The sequence below is a fragment of the Pagrus pagrus genome, assembly GCF_965226575.1.
Source record: "Pagrus pagrus genome assembly, chromosome: 19".
NCBI classification, from domain to species: Eukaryota; Metazoa; Chordata; class Actinopteri; order Spariformes; family Sparidae; genus Pagrus; species Pagrus pagrus.
Window position 1 is genome coordinate 15,333,734 of NC_140203.1, and position 18,703 is coordinate 15,352,436.

General features: G+C 42.1%; 1 protein-coding gene across 2 annotated transcripts in view; it reads right to left on the minus strand.

Moving 5' to 3' along the window:
- The window catches only part of exd3 (exonuclease 3'-5' domain containing 3), a 43,243-nt gene that overhangs the window by 15,282 nt on the left and 9,258 nt on the right, over nucleotides 1-18,703 (minus strand). For both annotated transcript variants that reach the window (XM_084384125.1, XM_084384124.1), the window contains exons 12-19: nucleotides 18,439-18,592; nucleotides 18,097-18,295; nucleotides 17,903-18,012; nucleotides 16,999-17,182; nucleotides 16,697-16,854; nucleotides 15,868-16,086; nucleotides 14,948-15,001; nucleotides 14,704-14,835 (exon numbers count right to left, since the gene is read on the minus strand). In XM_084384125.1, coding sequence (XP_084240251.1) covers nucleotides 14,704-14,835; nucleotides 14,948-15,001; nucleotides 15,868-16,086; nucleotides 16,697-16,854; nucleotides 16,999-17,182; nucleotides 17,903-18,012; nucleotides 18,097-18,295; nucleotides 18,439-18,592 — 1,210 coding nt within the window. The remainder of the gene's footprint in view (nucleotides 1-14,703; nucleotides 14,836-14,947; nucleotides 15,002-15,867; nucleotides 16,087-16,696; nucleotides 16,855-16,998; nucleotides 17,183-17,902; nucleotides 18,013-18,096; nucleotides 18,296-18,438; nucleotides 18,593-18,703) is intronic.

Consider the following 18,703-nt stretch of genomic DNA (forward strand, 5'->3'; position numbering starts at 1 on the left):
TGCAGTTCCTATGAGAAACATTACACACTGGCTTTCCTTGGCCTGAGAGAGGAGGAGGAGGAGGAGGAAATGGGTGAAAGATGCAAGTTGTGCATCATCATCATCATTTTTTTTTTTTTTACCTACTGCTGGTCTATTTTTCCATCCCTTTTATATCCTGCATGTCCCTCAGTAGCTTAGAAGTCCAAGAAATCCAAACTCTTGGCTTCCACTCCTGTTTGTCTCGCTATCTCTCCCCCAAACATACAGTATTTATCTATATTTAGTCTATGTCCTTCGTCCTTTCTCTGTTCTCTCTTTTTGCTTCCGATTTTTATCAATCCATCTACCCTCTATCTATCCAGAGCCCCTGCTTTGCTCTTTCAGGCCTTTCCCAGGCCAAGCAGCCTGACCTCTCTAGCCTTCTACCTCTTTGCTCCCTGGGGGTAGGGGGGGTGTCTTTCTGTGACCATTCCCACCCCGAAAGGACTTTCACTTTAATCTGACTCTTTGAGTAAGAGAGAAGAAAGAGGACAAAACAGAGAAAATGTGTGTGTGCGTGTGTGGGTACTCGCCAAGCCTGCAGCTCCCAAAGCAAACAGACTTCTAACCTCCTGATAGCATCATATCACGCAAACTGCAGGCTTTAGGAAGAACTGCTGCAAGACTGAGTATAAAGTTTTAAGGCTGAGCTGGCTTCACATTTCCAAGACCTATACATGCACATACGAGTCAACCAACATGACAAACACACATCGAACATTTAACGAATGTAGAGCCCGACTGGATTTTTAGGGTTGATCCCGACAACAATATTATGGAGTATAAAAATCCTGATAGATATACAGGCCAATGTTCTTACATATATATAAATATTTATGTGCACAGTAGGTAGCTATTTACACAAAAAGCAATACTGCTGAAAACTGAACATTACCTACTACTGCAATAAAAGCATTTAATTGGCGAAACACAAGTGGACTTTTATTATGAAGTGAGCTAGTCACAGGAAATGCAATGTGTTCAGCGAGTTTAGCACTAACCGCTATCATTCATTAAAAATGTGTCTACAGAGCAAACACCTATTCTTGTCATGTGAGAAGTGAATTCTAAGTCCTGCGACTCTGACCTCTGCCGTTGTCTGGCCAAGTATTGATCAGATGCAAAATATTTATTTTGTGAATTCTTCACGTTCAGAGACATTTATGTCCAGAAACATCCTCCATCGATGCATGTGTTTTTGCTGTCAATAAAGTAGTTGAGCAGAAGTCACTGACAATGTTAATCATAATATCAGTACTACAGGGTTCATGTAGCACAATAACTCCATTTTATGTCTAATCAATGTGAAGTGTAGTAGTGTAACAAGCCTGAATCTAGAACTAAAAACAGACAGACATCAACAACACCCCATCCCCCCAAAAGCAGTCAACCTAGGGGGAATCACTGCAATCAGCACAGATTTGTCTGTGATAGGCCGATATTGGCAAACTATTTATTGGTCAGGCGCCGCAAGAATATTCCCAGAATGTACAGACAAACGCTCAGAGCATAAACTGTGAAAAACAGTCAAAATGATGCCGTTCACAGTTTCACACATGAGAACAAGTTAGAAAAACAGCAATACATCACAGGAGCATCAGCACAACAGGCAAACACATGAAGTACACTGGCGGAGTTGACAAACCAGACTATGTGGGGGGTTACAATCTATTATCTCTGTCTCCATGAGGTTTAAATGTAATTGTTGACACAACTCATTCTCGGAAACTGCATGCACACGCGCACACGCATTCACGCACCCACACACACACACACACACACACACACACACACACACACACACACACACACACGCATTCATGCCCCCCCCACCACCACCACACACACACACACAATCTTGCACTGAGACAAGGCATACAAAAACACAGGGGTGTCAAAAAACAAGAACTACTTAGCTCACAATAGATGGGCTTATTGTTGTGAGGATATTTAGGTCAGTGGTTCCCAGTCTTGCTGGTTTTCTATCCAGTCAGCTACATTAACCACATTCTCATGACACTGGAGGTGTAAATCAGTTGTTGGTGGTGGTTTGAGTAAAAGCAGCAGGGCTGTTTCCTGTGAGTCTGAGGTGCGACACAACCTCTGAATCAGGGAGCATCCACCGTTTTTTTCGACTCTGACTGAATTCTGTCTAAAATCATGGGACACACCCAACTATAGAATTTCAATACCCCTACTCTTGTGTGACTCCAAGCACACAGACAACAGACCACACACATTCATCGCACAGAGAGCCAGCAATCATGAGCCAAAAGGTAGCTAAAATTATGCAGTTAATAACCTAACATTAGCAAAAACACAGCATGGAAGATAGCACCATTTGCTCCCTAAAACTCCCACATGCCGTAAAAGATGTGGCTATTGTAAGCGCAAACCTGCCTTTTCTTCACCTCGCCTTTCTGACTGCCAAATATACACCAGAGCTTAAACTGGTGTCCTTAACATGTGAAAACCACCAACTTTTAGTTCATAATTTTCTGCAGTCTAGAGCTGGTTGCTTCAGTGCAGTTTGGCTGTGTAATTAAACTGGAATGAAACCTACAAACTTCAGGGTTAAAATGTGGTAGAATGACAACTACAGGGTAATAAGCAGTCTTGAATCAATCAGTAAACAGAAGACTGGCTCCATGTTAGCCTGTTAAGTTGTCTGCCTCCACATAAACTGATGTAACTTTCATATTCTAGGCCTAAACCTACAATCAAGTTATTCTCGCCCCTGGAAGCCACGGTAAGAAAAAAAACCCTCTATCGAAGGTAAAAAGAAAAAAAATTGGGTTTCTGCCAACAGAGGAATCATTTGTAATATCACATGTCAGCAAGCATGGCTGCCTCAAAAGCATGACTGCATGTGGAGGAGTTACCCAAGCAACTAAAGTGGGCCCGTGTGCCACAGAGTTGTGATAATAACAACCCTAAACCTCTCAGCTATTTCTCACTGCCAGGTATTAGCAGGGTTGACAAGAGTTCTTTATCATCCCCGACTGAGTTGGGATGGTTTTGCTATGTCGCACTGCGTGTTGAGTGTGGGAGAATGATCTATGATTCACTAAGCACCAAAGACTGAAGATCACATTTCACTATCGCAAGGGAAATCATTATACCGTGACCACAGACACAAAGACAGTCATACCAGCAGTATCTGGGTTTCTCAAAACACGATTGCTGGGGCTAGTTCTCACAACATTTTTCTAAAGTTACTTCTTTAATTTCCATTTCATTGGTAGAAGGAAAATTTGTGGGTATGCCCCCTTAAATCTAGACAAGATGGTTGCATGGGTGCACAGATTGAATTCTTTTGTTCACAAATATTGTCAAATTTCTAATCAACAGATTTTTTGACCTACTTTTGCAAAAATGCACACATACCGTGAGCAATAATGCATTTTTAATGGGTTCATAGCCCTTTTCTGTGTGGTATTGTTGTCATTAGCTGACCCGAGCTTTGTTATTACACTGCAAAGAATTCTGCCTCCCTTAGGAGACTATTTAGAAGCAGAGGGAAATCACTCACAGCAGCACAGTCTGGCCGTGCAGCTACTGTGCTCTGAAAAACATGAGAAACTTCCTCTTTCTGTGTGTATGTTTCAGAGGAAGGCATCAGTAAGTGGTTCCCTCTCCCTGAGCGGCAGGGGAAAGTAGACCCTCTCGAGTGCCTCTCGGCTTCCCCCACCTCCCCCATGAGCCAATAACGCAGTCAGACAGAGATACACGCGCACACAAACACACACACACGCACACACACACATTCATGCTCGCACACGCACACACACTCAGACACACAGTGTGGTTTCTCCTCTGGAGGGGAACATAAACAGGGCTGTCTGTCTGCGAGCGGAGAGCTAGTTCTCATGACATCACCACCCAGCAGGAATGCTCTGCTCTGCCCCGTCAAAACCCCTCCACCGGCCAGCAACTCGCACACACACGTTTACGCACACACACACACACACACACACATACACAAAAACACATGTTGAATGATTTATGCACGTCCACATTTTCACAGGGAAATGAACCGCATACACAACACGCACCCAAATGGCTTTTTGGGCTATTTTCTCTCTCTCTCTCTTTCATTTTCTTACTTTGCAATTGTTTTTCATTTCTCGCTTCCTACGGACATCTTCTTCTTCTGCATGTCTTGCGTTATCTTTATCGCACTGTTCTGCTCATTTTCAGCCATAATTTCTCATCCTCCCGTATCTGTATTGCCTGTGCTTGTCTGCAGTGTCAGACCACACACAGGCCACAGAAACAGAGCAAGCATGAGAGATAAATGACAACTTAATATAGAGAATAAAGCTATATCATCTATGAGAAAAAGTGTGTGTGTGTGTGTGTGTGTGTGTGTGTGTGTGTGTGTGTGTGTGTGTGTGTGTGTGTGTGTGTATGTGTGGGTGTGGGTGTGGGGGACATGGGAAATTACGCACTACTTCATTGTATTGGTGTTTGGAGGAAAAGCCCTATTGAAGCTCTCCCTCCTTCCTTCTCACCTCTCTTCCTCCCTCTCCAACTCTCTCCTCCCTTTTCCATCCCTCCATCACTTCCTGCCTCCTCTTTCCCTTCCTTGCCATCTTCCTCCTCATCTACCCTTGCTATTTTCTCCTTCTTATGCCACCTTCCTGATTCCCTCTCTCTCCATCTCAACCTGTCACTGCTATGTGTTCTGGTAATCTCTCTCCCTTCTCGTTTTTCCTCCTCTCCATTTCTCTCAGGCTTTTGGGGAAAGCAGGAGCAGGAAGCAGCTTGGCTCTCAGACAATGGAACACATCAAAAAGCAGCACCAGCCTCACCAACTTCACACACACGCACACACACACACACACACACACACAAACAGAGCAAGACAAACAGGACATTCCAGCTGCCGGCTGCACCGGATTCCTCGCCTTGGCTAATCTGAAACGGAGGAGAGTGAGACTGGGAGTGGAGCAGAGCAGGGAGCCAGGGTGAGAACAGTGGGTGAGGGAGAGAGCAGGGGAGATGGAGAGAGAGAGGAGAGAGAGAGAGAGAGAGAGAGAGAGAGAGGGCCATGCAAAGGGTGAGAAGGAGAAACTGATAGGGAGGGAGGGAGAGAAAGAAATGCTGGGGAGCAAAAGAGGGGAAACTGGACAGCAGGGGATTAGAGAAGGTGATAAATGAGAAAGGGTCTGCAAATAGTAGAACAGTAATGTGTTACTGTAGAATTATTATTGCATACATTTCTGTACTCATGATGTCTTCGAAGGCATAGGTTTACTGTACCATGCATACAAAGTATTGCCTGTTATCAAACTAAACTGGGAACTTATTATGCTCTTGAATTTACCTCCACTCTAACCGATTTCCATGGGATAAGGGAGATTTCGATTTTACCCTAACCCATCACTACATGTCTGCCTGAAGGTAACGCCATTTTAAGTCAGCGCTGATGGGTTGCCATGCCAACTTACTGGCTTGCTTGGGTTTTAAGAGTGGAGTAGAGTGAATTAAAAACAAAAACACTTTTAGGCGATACTGACAAGACATACCTATGTACAGTTTCAAGTTATGACTCCTCCTTGGTTACTTAACAACGGCTTGGCAACAGCGTTCGCCCTGCCTGTAGTGCTGATTGGCTCATTTTCAACTAAGAAACCAAGAAACGCCAGCCTAATCAGTCAACCTGGTAGTAGGGGTTGCAACGGTGTGAGATTTTCATGGTATGATAACCGTCTCAGAAATAGCATGGTTTCATGGTATCACAGAATTCCACAATTACAATGAGCCTTAACGGAGTGAAAACCGAAGGGTTTCTTGCTCGAACAAAAGCTTTCTTAGAATTTAAAAAATATATGATGTCTTGGCAGGCACGAAACTTGACAGAAACTTGAAATACATATTTTCTAATAACAACATTATAGTAGAATCTAATGTATACAAGCAAATGCAGGTAGTATGATTATCATCAAATATCATATCAGATTCTACCTTGACATTGGCATATCGCTGCAACCCTACTTGGTAGAGTGGACGGATTCAAAGGTCTGGACACAGCAAGAGAAATTATTATATGCGTATTAAATAATACAGTGACTGCCTGCCAAGGGACCACAGATGCAAAGTACCTGGCAGTAAAATCTATTGTTTTTTTGTGTGTTTAAATTTGTGTCATCAGAGATTAAAAAATTAAAGTTTGTTCAATTCAAATCAACAAGCAGTAATTTTGTATCTTCCTCGTCTACTTCTCTGAGTCAGCATGTTGGAATGAACGAATGTGTTTCCGTGAAAGGGAAAGAGACCAAACAGAGGAGAAACAATGTCACGATGACAACCTGAGGAGGTGAAATAAGGTAGAGAAGAGATGAGGCTTGCGGGTGTGAGAGAAAATGGGAGGGGAAAGTGAAGGCAGAAAAATTCTAAATACGCCATGTCTACAGCCTTATGACACCGTTTACAGTTTAAATGGTAGGTTTGCTGTAGACAGACCGTTTTCACACATGTACATGGGCGGATACACGCTCTTCACAGCAGAGTTTAGTCCCTCGGAGTCTCTCTCTGATTAGTTATTTTCTGTTTTAACACAGGTGCTCACATTTTTCTGTCTCTGGTTTCAGAGAATCACACAACCCTAAAAGAATTACATGACTGACAGTCATAGATGCCACCAGTTTATTTAGGCTAATCAACTGAATCTCTGTTTTACACTTGAATGGAGTCTTAGAATACAAACTATTCTGTTTTGTTTATGTCAACAACATATTTCAACGTGATTGGCTACACTCACACACAAAATGAGCCATCGCAGGCAAAGCTGGAAGCAGCAGAAAGGTAGCTTCTCAACACATTATTACCTCTTGAATGATTCCTAGATCTATAATTAAATGTCTTGAATAACAAACAACTTATACACACATTTATCCGCCACACTGAGTGCTAAGAGAAGTCTCAGTGGTGTCTGAGCAGCAACAAATTCACACACCAGCAAGTGCACAGGCATACACACACACGCACAGATACGTATCATACGTGCACCCGCACACACAGGTGTCATTGCGTTGCTATGCTATCCTGGGGCCAACTAGACTGTGGGAAAAAAGAGCAGGCATGATTTCTGAAAGACCAGATGCTTGGTGAGTGACGGCTCATCTTCTTCCTTATCTATCCGTCTGTGTGTGTCTGTGTGTGTATCTGTGCGTGTATCTAGTATTGTGTCTGCTCAGACAGCCATGAGAATCAACTTCAAAATGAGTCAGGGACACTAAAGACACTGTTAAGACACGTCTCACAGGTTACAAACTGATTTTCACATGGGATTATCCCACCGCTTCCAGAGAAAAACTACACGCTTCTCACAAATTCAACTTTTAACCGCAACTTTCAGCGAAATCATATCGTGACGATATGACCTTATGATATAACTCTGAACAAGCTGTGATGAAGAACTAATACACATGGCAGCCCAGTAGCTCACCCTGTAAAGCAGAAAATGTTTTAAGGCTGAGTCTTTAACGCGGCTGCCCAGGTTTGATTTCAGCTTGGGCCCTTTGCTACAGGTCATCCCCTCTCTCTCTCCTGCACCTTTCCATCACACACCACTTTCATTTGCATAAAGCAGAAATGCCAAAAAGATATTTTTTACAAGAGCAGAGGCCCCCACCACATCTGCTTTACGGTTCTAATCAATTTTATTTCTTATGATGTGGATGAACCCAGGCTTTTCAGCTGTATATATAAGGGCACCATACTTTTGGCAATGTGAAACGCTATCACATCTGTAATGCCTTTCCACACGGACCCTTTCTTCTCACATGGAATACTATGGGAAAATCATTCCCACTTGGCTGCGTGCATCTGTCTAAGAATCTAGAATAGCGCTGATGCTGCTTTTAGTTTTCACAGACTTTAGAAAAACTTGACAGCAGACGGTAGTTGTACCAAATACCAAACCACTTCAAGACGACTGAGGAGAACGATTTCCTCACTTTTGTTTGCGCCTGCTGCCATGTTGATATTTAACCTGTGTCTGAACATAACTTGGTCCTGCTATGAACTACGGGAGCTCATGAAGACGGTGGCGGTTCCTTATCATAATTACTCAGGTAAGCGAACATTTTAATTTTTAACATCATCCTACACCATAAATTCAAGTAAATTGATAAAATTGATTTATCCCCCAGCTATAAAAAGAGGTAACACATTAGTTTAGGGCTGTCAAGATATCCGAGATATATTTACTGCATGATGATCGCGACCATAAGAATTTACGATGATGATATTATTGTAAGATCTGCTGGCACTGCAGGGAGCGTGTCACTCACATCTGTCATCTCCTGACATGAAATGATTGTCATGATTTCATGAAGCGGTTGTAACACTGTGGTAATATCTAGAACAAGCTAACAAGTTACTGCATCTAATTCCTCTTCCTTTTTTCCATTTTATGGAAGGTGGCAATCAGGGTTAAGGTACATCACTGCCACCAATTAGGACAATGCAGGAAGAAAAAAAACAGAATTACTTCAGAAGCTATCACCTTATGTGTATTATTAAAATGATATCAATTTTTTTTTTTAAATATCGCAATTATCAATATTGTTATATCTTGACACCCATACATTTATTATTAAAGTTTTTCTTTTGTACATACAAAGAGTTTGGTCTCATGTAAGGTATGACACTGAAAAAAAATGATTTTGCATACATTTGCTTACTAAAGCTGCTGTATGTGAATTTATTTAATTAAAATAAGTGTTAAATAGCTCTATATTTAAACAGTTATCACCCTTATAAAGTGTTTGGTCAGTAATCAATGTCTGTCTACCCCCTGATCATGCAGTAAAAGAGAAAAATAGATTTCTGGTATCCCTGCCAACTCTATCCAATCAGGACAGAGAACTTCATAAAGAGGCGGTCCTGTCTGCTGGTGAATGTGCAGAGAGCAGGACCCTGCGGTTTGCTGCTATGTGTGGCGATTACTGCTCTGCATTCATGTGGCGACGTAGAGAGGAGGGAGGAGATTGCTAACTGCAAAATGGCAAAAAAAAGCATTTTTAAGGCATATACATATCAGAAAATGTCCCTAATAATGTCATGAGAGGGATTTTTACCACAAAGCCTTGCCCTAATGATTAGTTTATTTATTGATCATATCATCTGTATTGTGCATATCATAATAAATATGACTAATATTAACCCTTGAATGGGACTTGAAAGAGCCACTGGTTCCTCTATCATTGACTTCTTCATAAGTTCCACTGTATTCCAGTGAAGCAAACAGGAATACAATTATCTCACTTTATTTAGGAAATGAGTCAACATCTCATTCCAGTTAAGAAATCATTTCCACAGAAAACCATTACCGTGAGAAACAAAGTGAGAGCTAAATACTTGTGGTCATGTGTTTTTTCGCATTCATTCATAAACTCACACATTGAAGAGACACAACACTCACAATGGCCCTTTCTGATTTTGCTCCCCTACAGGCAGACAGAAAGAGAGACACAGCGACACCACGTCGGCCCTCGAGATGAAAAACAGACAAATGCAGACAGACACACAAGCTGCTCATCAGTCACTCATAACTGCACTCACTAACTACTTACATGTGTGTATGAGAGATTGTGAGATGCGTGAGCAAGACTTTGTCCCAGTGTATGTGTGTATTCGCTTTTAGCACTTTCTCATGAGTGTGTGTGTGTGTGTGTGTGTGTGTGTGTGTGTGTGTGTGTGTGTGTGTGTGTAACAGGAGACGCGAAGCCCTCGCCACACACAGTGGGAAATATTTGGGATGGTTTCCCTCGGAATGTCTTGGCGTGCCTATGGAATGCCCCCCTCCCTCCCTCCCTCCCCTCTCCCCACCGTCTCCTCCTCCTCCCGACTCTCGCTCTCCTTTAGACTCCGGAGAGGGGAGGGGGAGTGGGAAAAACGGCGGGACGCACAAATTTGACCCCTGTTTTGTCGCCACGGAGAACAGTACATGCACAGAAGACGGGACCACAAATGCAGGAGAAGCCGCAGAGCTCGCACACACTTAATTTGAGCTTTTAAAAATGTGAGAATGTGACCAAAGTGTGACTCTGTGCATTTGCTTCTATGAAAGCTGTGTGCACTTGTATTTAAAAATGACAAACTTGAACTAAGATGTGAGAATATACAAGTCTATAAACATGTCTTCTGTTTTTTACACATGCCTACATCCTCACACTGACCAACCCTAGTTCACTCACACATTCACACATGCACAAATATACACTCAGAGCCAGTGAAGGGTAACTTTAAACGTGTCTCAACCTCTCAAATTCCTCCTGTTTCTCAGCCCGCGGCTCTCTTTGTAGATCAAAGGACAGACAACAAGTCTTTCTATCGCCTCGCCCTCCTCCACCCCTCCTCTTCCTTCAATGCCACCTTTCTCAGACACTCTCTCTTCCTCCGGCTCTTCCTCGCTCGGCAAATACTCATCTCACTCGCACACCGACTGATTATTTCTCACACAATCTCAACTACTCCACGTTATTTTTGTCTTTCTCCGTATCTCACTTGCTTCTTCTCATTTGCTTTCACTGCCATTCCCTTCCTCTCTCTTTTAGTCTGTCTTTTTACCTCCCTGCCATCACCTCTGTTCTCACTTCTCTCCCTCCCCCCCCCTTTTCCTCTCCCACCCCTCCCTCTCACGGTGTGGCGGTTCCTGTTGCTCTTGTTTTCACTTCCCCAGTCGTCTGGTGCGTGGGAACCAGCGTTTCTGCTGTAACAGTGTCTACGACTGTGTGTGTGTGTGTGCATCTGTGAGCGAGGCTATGTGCTCTTAACTGCTGAGGTGACTGTGTATATGTGCGTATGATGGTGTCAATATGCATTTGTCAGTTACTGTGTACAGTATGTGTGAAGGTGTAAGTTTGGTTACTTTCATGTCTATCTCTCAAGATATCTCTGTTATCGCAACGTGTCTATAAAAGGCCAGTACTTTACATCCGATGGAACGGAAGTGTGTGTGCTTATCTGGGTGTGTGTGTTTGTGTATGTGTAGGGATAGGATATAGCTGAATAAGGAAACTGTAATGGACCAATGGCCAACTCCACCCTTTAACCCAGCCCCTTGCAGGAATCCACACAGATTAAATTTAAGGACTACAGACTAAATTAAATGTGACACGTGTCAACCTCTTGACACAGAAAAAATGTATCTTTCTTATCTATACTTTTGAAGCATTGTGCAGTTGAAAGACACTTTTTCAACAATTTGATACATTGTAAATAAACTATCAATAACTTGTTATTATTTAAAAATAAATGTATTAAAATCAAGATCAATATTCAAATGCAGCTTCTGTAAGCACCCATCCTGTGGTTTTCATTCGTGCCAGAGCAGAGTGACAAAGCCGAAAATATTATCCATCCCTGTTTTAACAACAATCGTTTTGACACTTTATGCCTTTATGCATTTTATGGTCACACTACATGACTTTTTTGTAAAGTCATCAGGTCAATACATTACTGATCAGCGACAGTGGGGTCACACATTACAAAATCATTCACCAGGAGTAATCCTTGACAAGTCTGTCTGTCTGATTTGCAGCTAAAATACAACGTAAAAAAAAAGAAATACGGGTAGGATCTCTCCTTCTCGACTCCTTTCCTCCCCCAGCCTGTGTCTGCTGTCATTGGTCGTGGCTTGTTGTATGGCTCCCCAACCCATCCATGACACAAGCAGATAATAATCCTGCTTGATATCTTTCAAGCATCTGCAACACATTGGCGAGCTCTCGGATCGCGTCTCGATCCTGTTTTCCTAAATTCAGACATGACTTTAGAGTGAAGATGATTCTTCCTCTTTTAGTCAGAATACACAGATAAATATTTCTCTCAGATTACTTGTATAAAATAAACCAACTCTCAGCTGTCTGGAGTTGTCATTTTTTCTCATTTTTGCCACTTCTTCATTGTACCCAAGGACATATGCATATACACATGAGGCCCTTCAACATCTCCCTTTCCCTCTTGGGGTCTCCATGGTGGACACACATTCCTATGCCTCTAAAATCTCTGTTGGGCCTATTGATACAGAGACAAACATTAACCCTTTCCCTGCAAGATCTTCACACATACATACACAAGTCTGCGGTTAATCTCCTCTTCTCTGTCTTTTCTTTAACTTGTCTTTCCTCATGACATTCATCAGTGGTGTATGTGCATGAGGTATAAACACAGAGAGACAAAGGGAGAGAAACTAACCCATCCATTGATAATCAGAGAGCCTTACAATCAGATAATAAAAGGGGTTAACTTCGCCTGGGTGGGCCAGAGAGAAGCCCCCAGGGTGAAACTCTCTCTGACTGACACACACACAAACACACACACAAAAATCAGGCCCACCTTAATTTACTATTAACTAGTATTTGACTATTTCAAAAAGATCTTTAACAAATCAAAAAGTCATTAACTAAATCTTAGTATGAACTGTGTATCATTTTATAGCCTGATCCTCAAGGTAAGGTGCCCAATTACACTCATTACTTCTTGGACTTCGTTTTCAGACATGACATTTTTAGATCATTTTCAGAAATTCAACTCGGATTCAACTTGAAAGGATTAATCAGCAAGGAAAAGGCAGGTCTTTTCTCAGTTAGCTATCTTTTAAATTAGTCTATGGACAGATATGCCCTGGTTGAGGTTGTTGAAGATTACCCACATGCTGGGACAAAACCTTTTCTCAGGTCTACTGTCTGAGCTGATAGGAAAGATCTGAGGCAGAGCTGTTGCTAGTGGTGTGGAACACTAAAGTCACATTTGGTCTTCCTTAAGTGACTGTTGTTGGGAGTGATCAATAGAAAAGGTAGGTGGATGACCATTTGGCCACAAGTCGTTCAGGCAGATTTTTTTTGGTGTGTCTGTGAATGTTTGTGTGTTAAATCATCAAGACAGGAGGTAGCATCAAGGTGGTCCAGGTTTTTAACTTTTTGGGTCTGAGACAAATGCAGTGAGTGGTGTATCTCGACACGAGAGCCCCCCTACCAGCAGGCCAGAACACCCGAGTTTAGAAACTGTCCTGCCAAGACTCCCCTCACACAGATAGACAAACACAAAGGTCGGAGCACACACAGGTTTCCCTAAACAGCCACCCACTGAGATATCTGCAGGACAGGTACCGTAAATCCGACAATGATTGTTAGTAACAAACTGACTGACAAACATCTTTTCAGGCTCAACAAACATGATCAGGCAGGAATTAGAATAATGCAGTGCATGGCATTTTTATTTCACCTCGTGGTTCAACTAATTTCTATCCTGCTTCACTAGTGATTAAATTACCTTCCAACTGCTTGTGTTTTATTGCATGGTAAAAAATATCTTAAGAGAAACACCTAACACTTAATGTATCCTGCTGAATTAAGTTGAGGCTGTTGCAGCTCAGATATCTTTCTCCTTACACAGACCCTCCAGCTCCTCATATGGTCCCAAAGGCACATCTAGGCCATATGGGATATGCAAAGCCTTTCAGCGTATTCTGGGTCAGCCCCAGGGCCTAGAGATGCCCAGAACACCTTTAGAGGGAGGCTGCCCTGGGGGGGATACCTATTCAATCCCACAGTCTCAACTGGCCACCTTCAACTTCAAGCTTCATCTGCTTGTTATCTGAAATCTCCAGTACAACAATCACATTACTGCAAATGCCTGCCAGTCTCTCCCTCATGAACAAAAGCTGGTCACAGTCGACATGCTGTGAAAACTCCCAACATTTTATGCCCCAGGGCAAAACTGGTGTTTGGTTCCAGAGCCAGTGCTGCATGTAGAGGTGAGCTTGTATACCTTCACCTCTTGCATAGAGCTGCGACAATTAGTCGATTAACTGATCAGTTGATCGAAAGAAAATTAACTGCCAACTATTTTTATGATCTATTAATCATATCAGTAATTTTTGGAGCAAAAATGTCAAACATTTGAAAGTAAAAAAGAGAGTCTGTGTCTTCTTAACGTGAAAATATTTGGCAGATTAATTGATAATACAAATAAATGATAGCTGTAGCCTCACTGTGGCAGTAGCTTCAGCTCTTTCCCCAACAGAGAAGTGACATTCCACATACAAATGATCTGGTTTTGTCACCCAAGTTCATCACGTCAGGGCCCCCACCTTTGCCCCACTTCTCAGAAAAGTAAAGTGAAGTTATTCTTTGAGCCCTTGTTCTCTCTTCCCCCCTCTATCATAAAAGTTTTTATTCCGCTTTCACTTAGCATTACACAAAACACCACAGCCACCACAAGCTTTGTTCTCAAAATTCAGGAACCAGCTCTGAAATGTTTTATAACCACAAAAATATTGTCTGGGTATTCATGACGCCTGTACTTCTCACCGATACAGGAACTCAAGCTTTTCCTCTTATTTAATGGACCTTGTTTTGTAGAAAAGTATCAACTAAATGCCTAAAATAGGAATGTATTTGTACATAAACTGTTGGAATTATTATTTTTGATTGTATGGATATAATTTACCTTCAATCAGCACTTACCTCTTTCACTCCAGCTGTGTATCTTAGAAATCAGCTGATGAACTTATAACTCTCTCTGCTCACTGTTCTCACTATTCTCACTATTCCCCCATTTGTATGTATTAATTATTATGTATGTGCTAAACACTGAAATTATTTTGTGCAACAACAAAGAACTTTATACTTAAGAGACATTCACAACCAGCATCACTTTCCTTACCTGGCAGCGGCTAAATATATCGCTGGGAGTGGGCTGGACATTGAAGTGTCTGAGGACTCGAACAGCCTGGTCTCTGGCCTTCTCTGAACAGTCAAGGGACAGACAGCGACCCTCGCCTACCTGGGACCGCAGCTATGGCAACAGCGATAGCACATGCACACAAACAAGGAACACATATGTACAATTAATCATGAGTTTGTAGAATTGAGAGTCATTTCATGAGCTCACATTAGTTTGTACTTACACTTTGGAACGGTTGTCCACAGGTGAGTATGACTCGGCCTTCCGCTTGTGCTAACTGACACAATAAATACTCATCAGAACCAAAGAACACATGAATGCAGTAAGGCTACTATTGATTAGCTAAAATATGAAGTATTTCTGGCTTTAGGTTTCTTACTTTCTGTGTATAAAAGGTGCATGTTAGTCCAGCTGATACAAGAAAATAATGTTCATTTTTTTCATCAAAGCATGAAACTTGGTACAGTTGTTCAGTTTGGGGCCCTGAACATTTTCAGAAATGGGGCCATCGCAAAAAACGTCTGGTGGTAGCCATGGCAGCCATTTCACTCTCTGCCATTACCGAAGTATACATTTTAAATCATCTCTCTTGAACCAAACATGAAAACACAGAAGCTGTGATGACTACCCATATATTGTGATGGTCAACGATTATAATTATACGACATACAACACCATAAACTGTTCAGGTGAACAGTTAATAATGAATTCAGTGACGCTGAAGAAAAGAAGAGAAGAAAATCTGTGAGATGGCATCTAAAGGCCTAGGCTAGACTTTATAATAAAACATCTGTTGCATGCATGTTGTGTTGAGTTTGAAAAGCTTAATTCTATTATTCATTAACGCTGACAATACCATGACTGTAATGAATGCAACAATATTCAGTATGACCTTAGCAATTTAGCTTTAAGCAAGTACCATGAACATTCATTTTGTGTTGATTTTTGTGCCCCCTGTGGACAAAAGCAGTAGTGTTCTACCACTCTTTAGTGAAAGAAAGCAACAACTTATTTTTAATACTAATGGGCCCCAAACTGTACAAGTGTAACAAGTCTAATGATTTCATGAAGAAGTGAACGTATCACATCAAATGTGGCACCTATCATCTGGAATACATATGTCTTCAGCTTGTGCTAACTAACCATTGCAGCTCTTCTGTGATCATCAGTGTTCTCAAGCATGATCACATCGACTCCTAAACATCGCAGGTACCTCCCCAGTCCCTGCAGCATGTTGTCACACACCACCCGCAACTGCTGGGGGGCCAGAGGGGGGGCGTCTTCTGAGGGCTTCTCGCCACACAGGAGGCCTTTCTCTGTGTCAGAGCGAGGGGGGCTGACCCTTTGAGCCCCCTGACATTCCTAAATGGACAGAGACAATAATGTGATACTTAACTGATCCCCACAGGGGGATTTTCTTTTGACTTGCACCATGGTGCAGGGAGGTCAAAGCACAGGGGGAGCTATACGACTGCACCCCTGGAGCTGATAGGAACTGCTGAAGTGTCTCGGTCAAATGCATATTGTCCCTCCCTGCAGGTTGGATGCTCAAACCCAGGTTCTTCAGTTTGAGGTTTTCTTGGAAGCTTAAATGTGTTAGCATGAAAGTCATTAAAATAGAAAATGGCTGCCTGTGAAGTTAAATACATATCAGTAATAAATAACCCTGTCAATGGTGACTGAATGTTCTAAAGACGTGCAGAAAAGGACTGAAATTGGGCAAATTACCTTTGGTTCCTTGTTTATTCATTACAAAGTCCCAGGAAAGTGTATAAATATGTTTTATAATGAAGTGAAATAACAGTTTGTAGGTGTGAGAGGACATCCACATTATATTTCCAGTCAAAGACAAACTTGTCAAGGTCGGGGTCGAGAACAGGTCAAGTAGTAAATGGATTCACCAGCCTTTGTGATATAAGCAAAAATCGATATAATATCGCATTGTGATGTAACTTGTGATTTACTCCCATACCTGTTTCATCTGTTCAGCCTGTTTCTCTTTCTGCTTCTTGTCTGCACTCTTCTCTGACTGGCTTGAAGAAATGCTGCGCAGGTCAGCTGGTAGCCCAAAGTTTGCTGGGTTGCTTGAGAGGACAGAGTACACGTCCAGCAAACAATAGGCATCTGCCACTAAAAGGACGTTAACAAACGAGACAGGAAGAATTATTGGTTTCATCAGGGGATAACAACATAATATGTGATATTCTATAGGGAAAAGAACAGCAGCCATCTGTCACCCTGTCATTGTCTGTCTGTAAATGCACAATACCTTACCTGCATATCTAATTTGGCTGATGCGCAGTGGCCGTTTCTCCCAGTTGGACATCTGCTCTGTCTTGTCCAGGGGCCGTCCCAGGACCTGTTGTACCAACAGACTGAGGCCTTTTTCTGCCGAGTCCTCTCCTACCAGCACCTCTTTAGGTCCATTTTGAGTCCTCTTGACCTTGCTACGCTGGATCTGCAAAAGGTTTTATATATAAAAGTTAGAATTAAATGTTATTGTCGAGTGTTGAATATTTATCCTATAAAAACCCCAGTTCCATGGTTGCTTGATTAACTTTAAAAAATACTGAATTTGTAACGATGCAAGAACCCAGGCAATACATTTTTGAACTCTAAACAGTCACTTCCAGCTCCTGTCCTGTCAAACAATCCTCTTTCAACCTGACATTTCTTGTAATTCTCAAAAATACTTCTTTGATTCCTCACATCCTGCAACATGCAGCCTACTCCAGCAGATGGTGAAGTGACCTCATCGGTCACAGATCCATGTTGCCATTTCCACATTCCTATCCACTTCAGAGACCATGAATTCAGCTACATATATGTCAGGAAAACTGCTGGGCCACAGCTGCACTATGTACCTAAGTTACGACCATGAAACTAAACACAGAGAAGAGCAGCGTTGACTACAGTCTATAGACAGCCTAAATGTTACAATCCTCTGGTCCTGTAACTCTCGTTGAATAGGGTTCAGTGGACAAGCAACAATGCCACCACAGATGCTTGCTGAGCTAAACCAGGTAAACCTTTTCAGTTTTGGTCAGTTTTAAGTATCAAAACTCAGTCGCTTGCCTGAGAATTGATGCTCTAATAGTCTATTATTTAGTGTCGCTATAGCTGCAGGATTTAATTTGTAAGTCATTTGTAAGTTATGTGAATGACAGGATCATTTTACCTTCTGGTGTATATTAAGAAGGTCGAGAATCCCCTCCATCTTCAATGGCTCCTCTAAAAACTGTTGCCAGGTGGCCGAGACACATTTCAGATCACCTGACATACCGTAACCTGAATAGGAAGAATGGAGAAATGTTTGAGACATTAAGTACAAAACAACACTTGGATTTAATCTTTGTCAGCTCTGTTGCTTACCTAGTTTAAGAACATTTCTCTCAGAGAACAAGCTCCTGATGAAACCAACAGTATCTGGATGTTGACAGAATCCGTTTGCACAGAGGTCTAATAAGAAAACCTGGTCAATAATTGCGAGCTGTATCAGGGCCACCTTCTGAGTTGAGATACAGCCAAATGTTGGCTGCCACTCCATGTCAACTCCTATGATACCACCTTCCTAAGAAAGGTTAAAGACAGTAAACAAAAAATTTTCACCATCAATACTTTCAAATGAAACCCAATTGGCCAATTATATGATTTAAGAAGGTATATATTTTTATTTATTTATTTTTTTTTAAATCAGGCATCAAGCATACATACCTTCAACACAATGTTTCGGCACCTCTGGAGCGCTTCGGGCGTGTTCACAAAATGAACCTTGTCCTTGGTGAGTGGAGCCTGGTAGAACTTCCGACAGTGAGATGGAGATGACATCCACTCCTCAGTTTGTGCCGAATCACTCGGACATATCTGTCTGAGCAGAGGCGAGACGTGTATTTGTGTGAGTGTGCACATAAAAAGGACAAAATAGTGGAGGGAAAAATAAAACCAAAATCCTAGAGAGGATAGTAGGAATAGACAGATT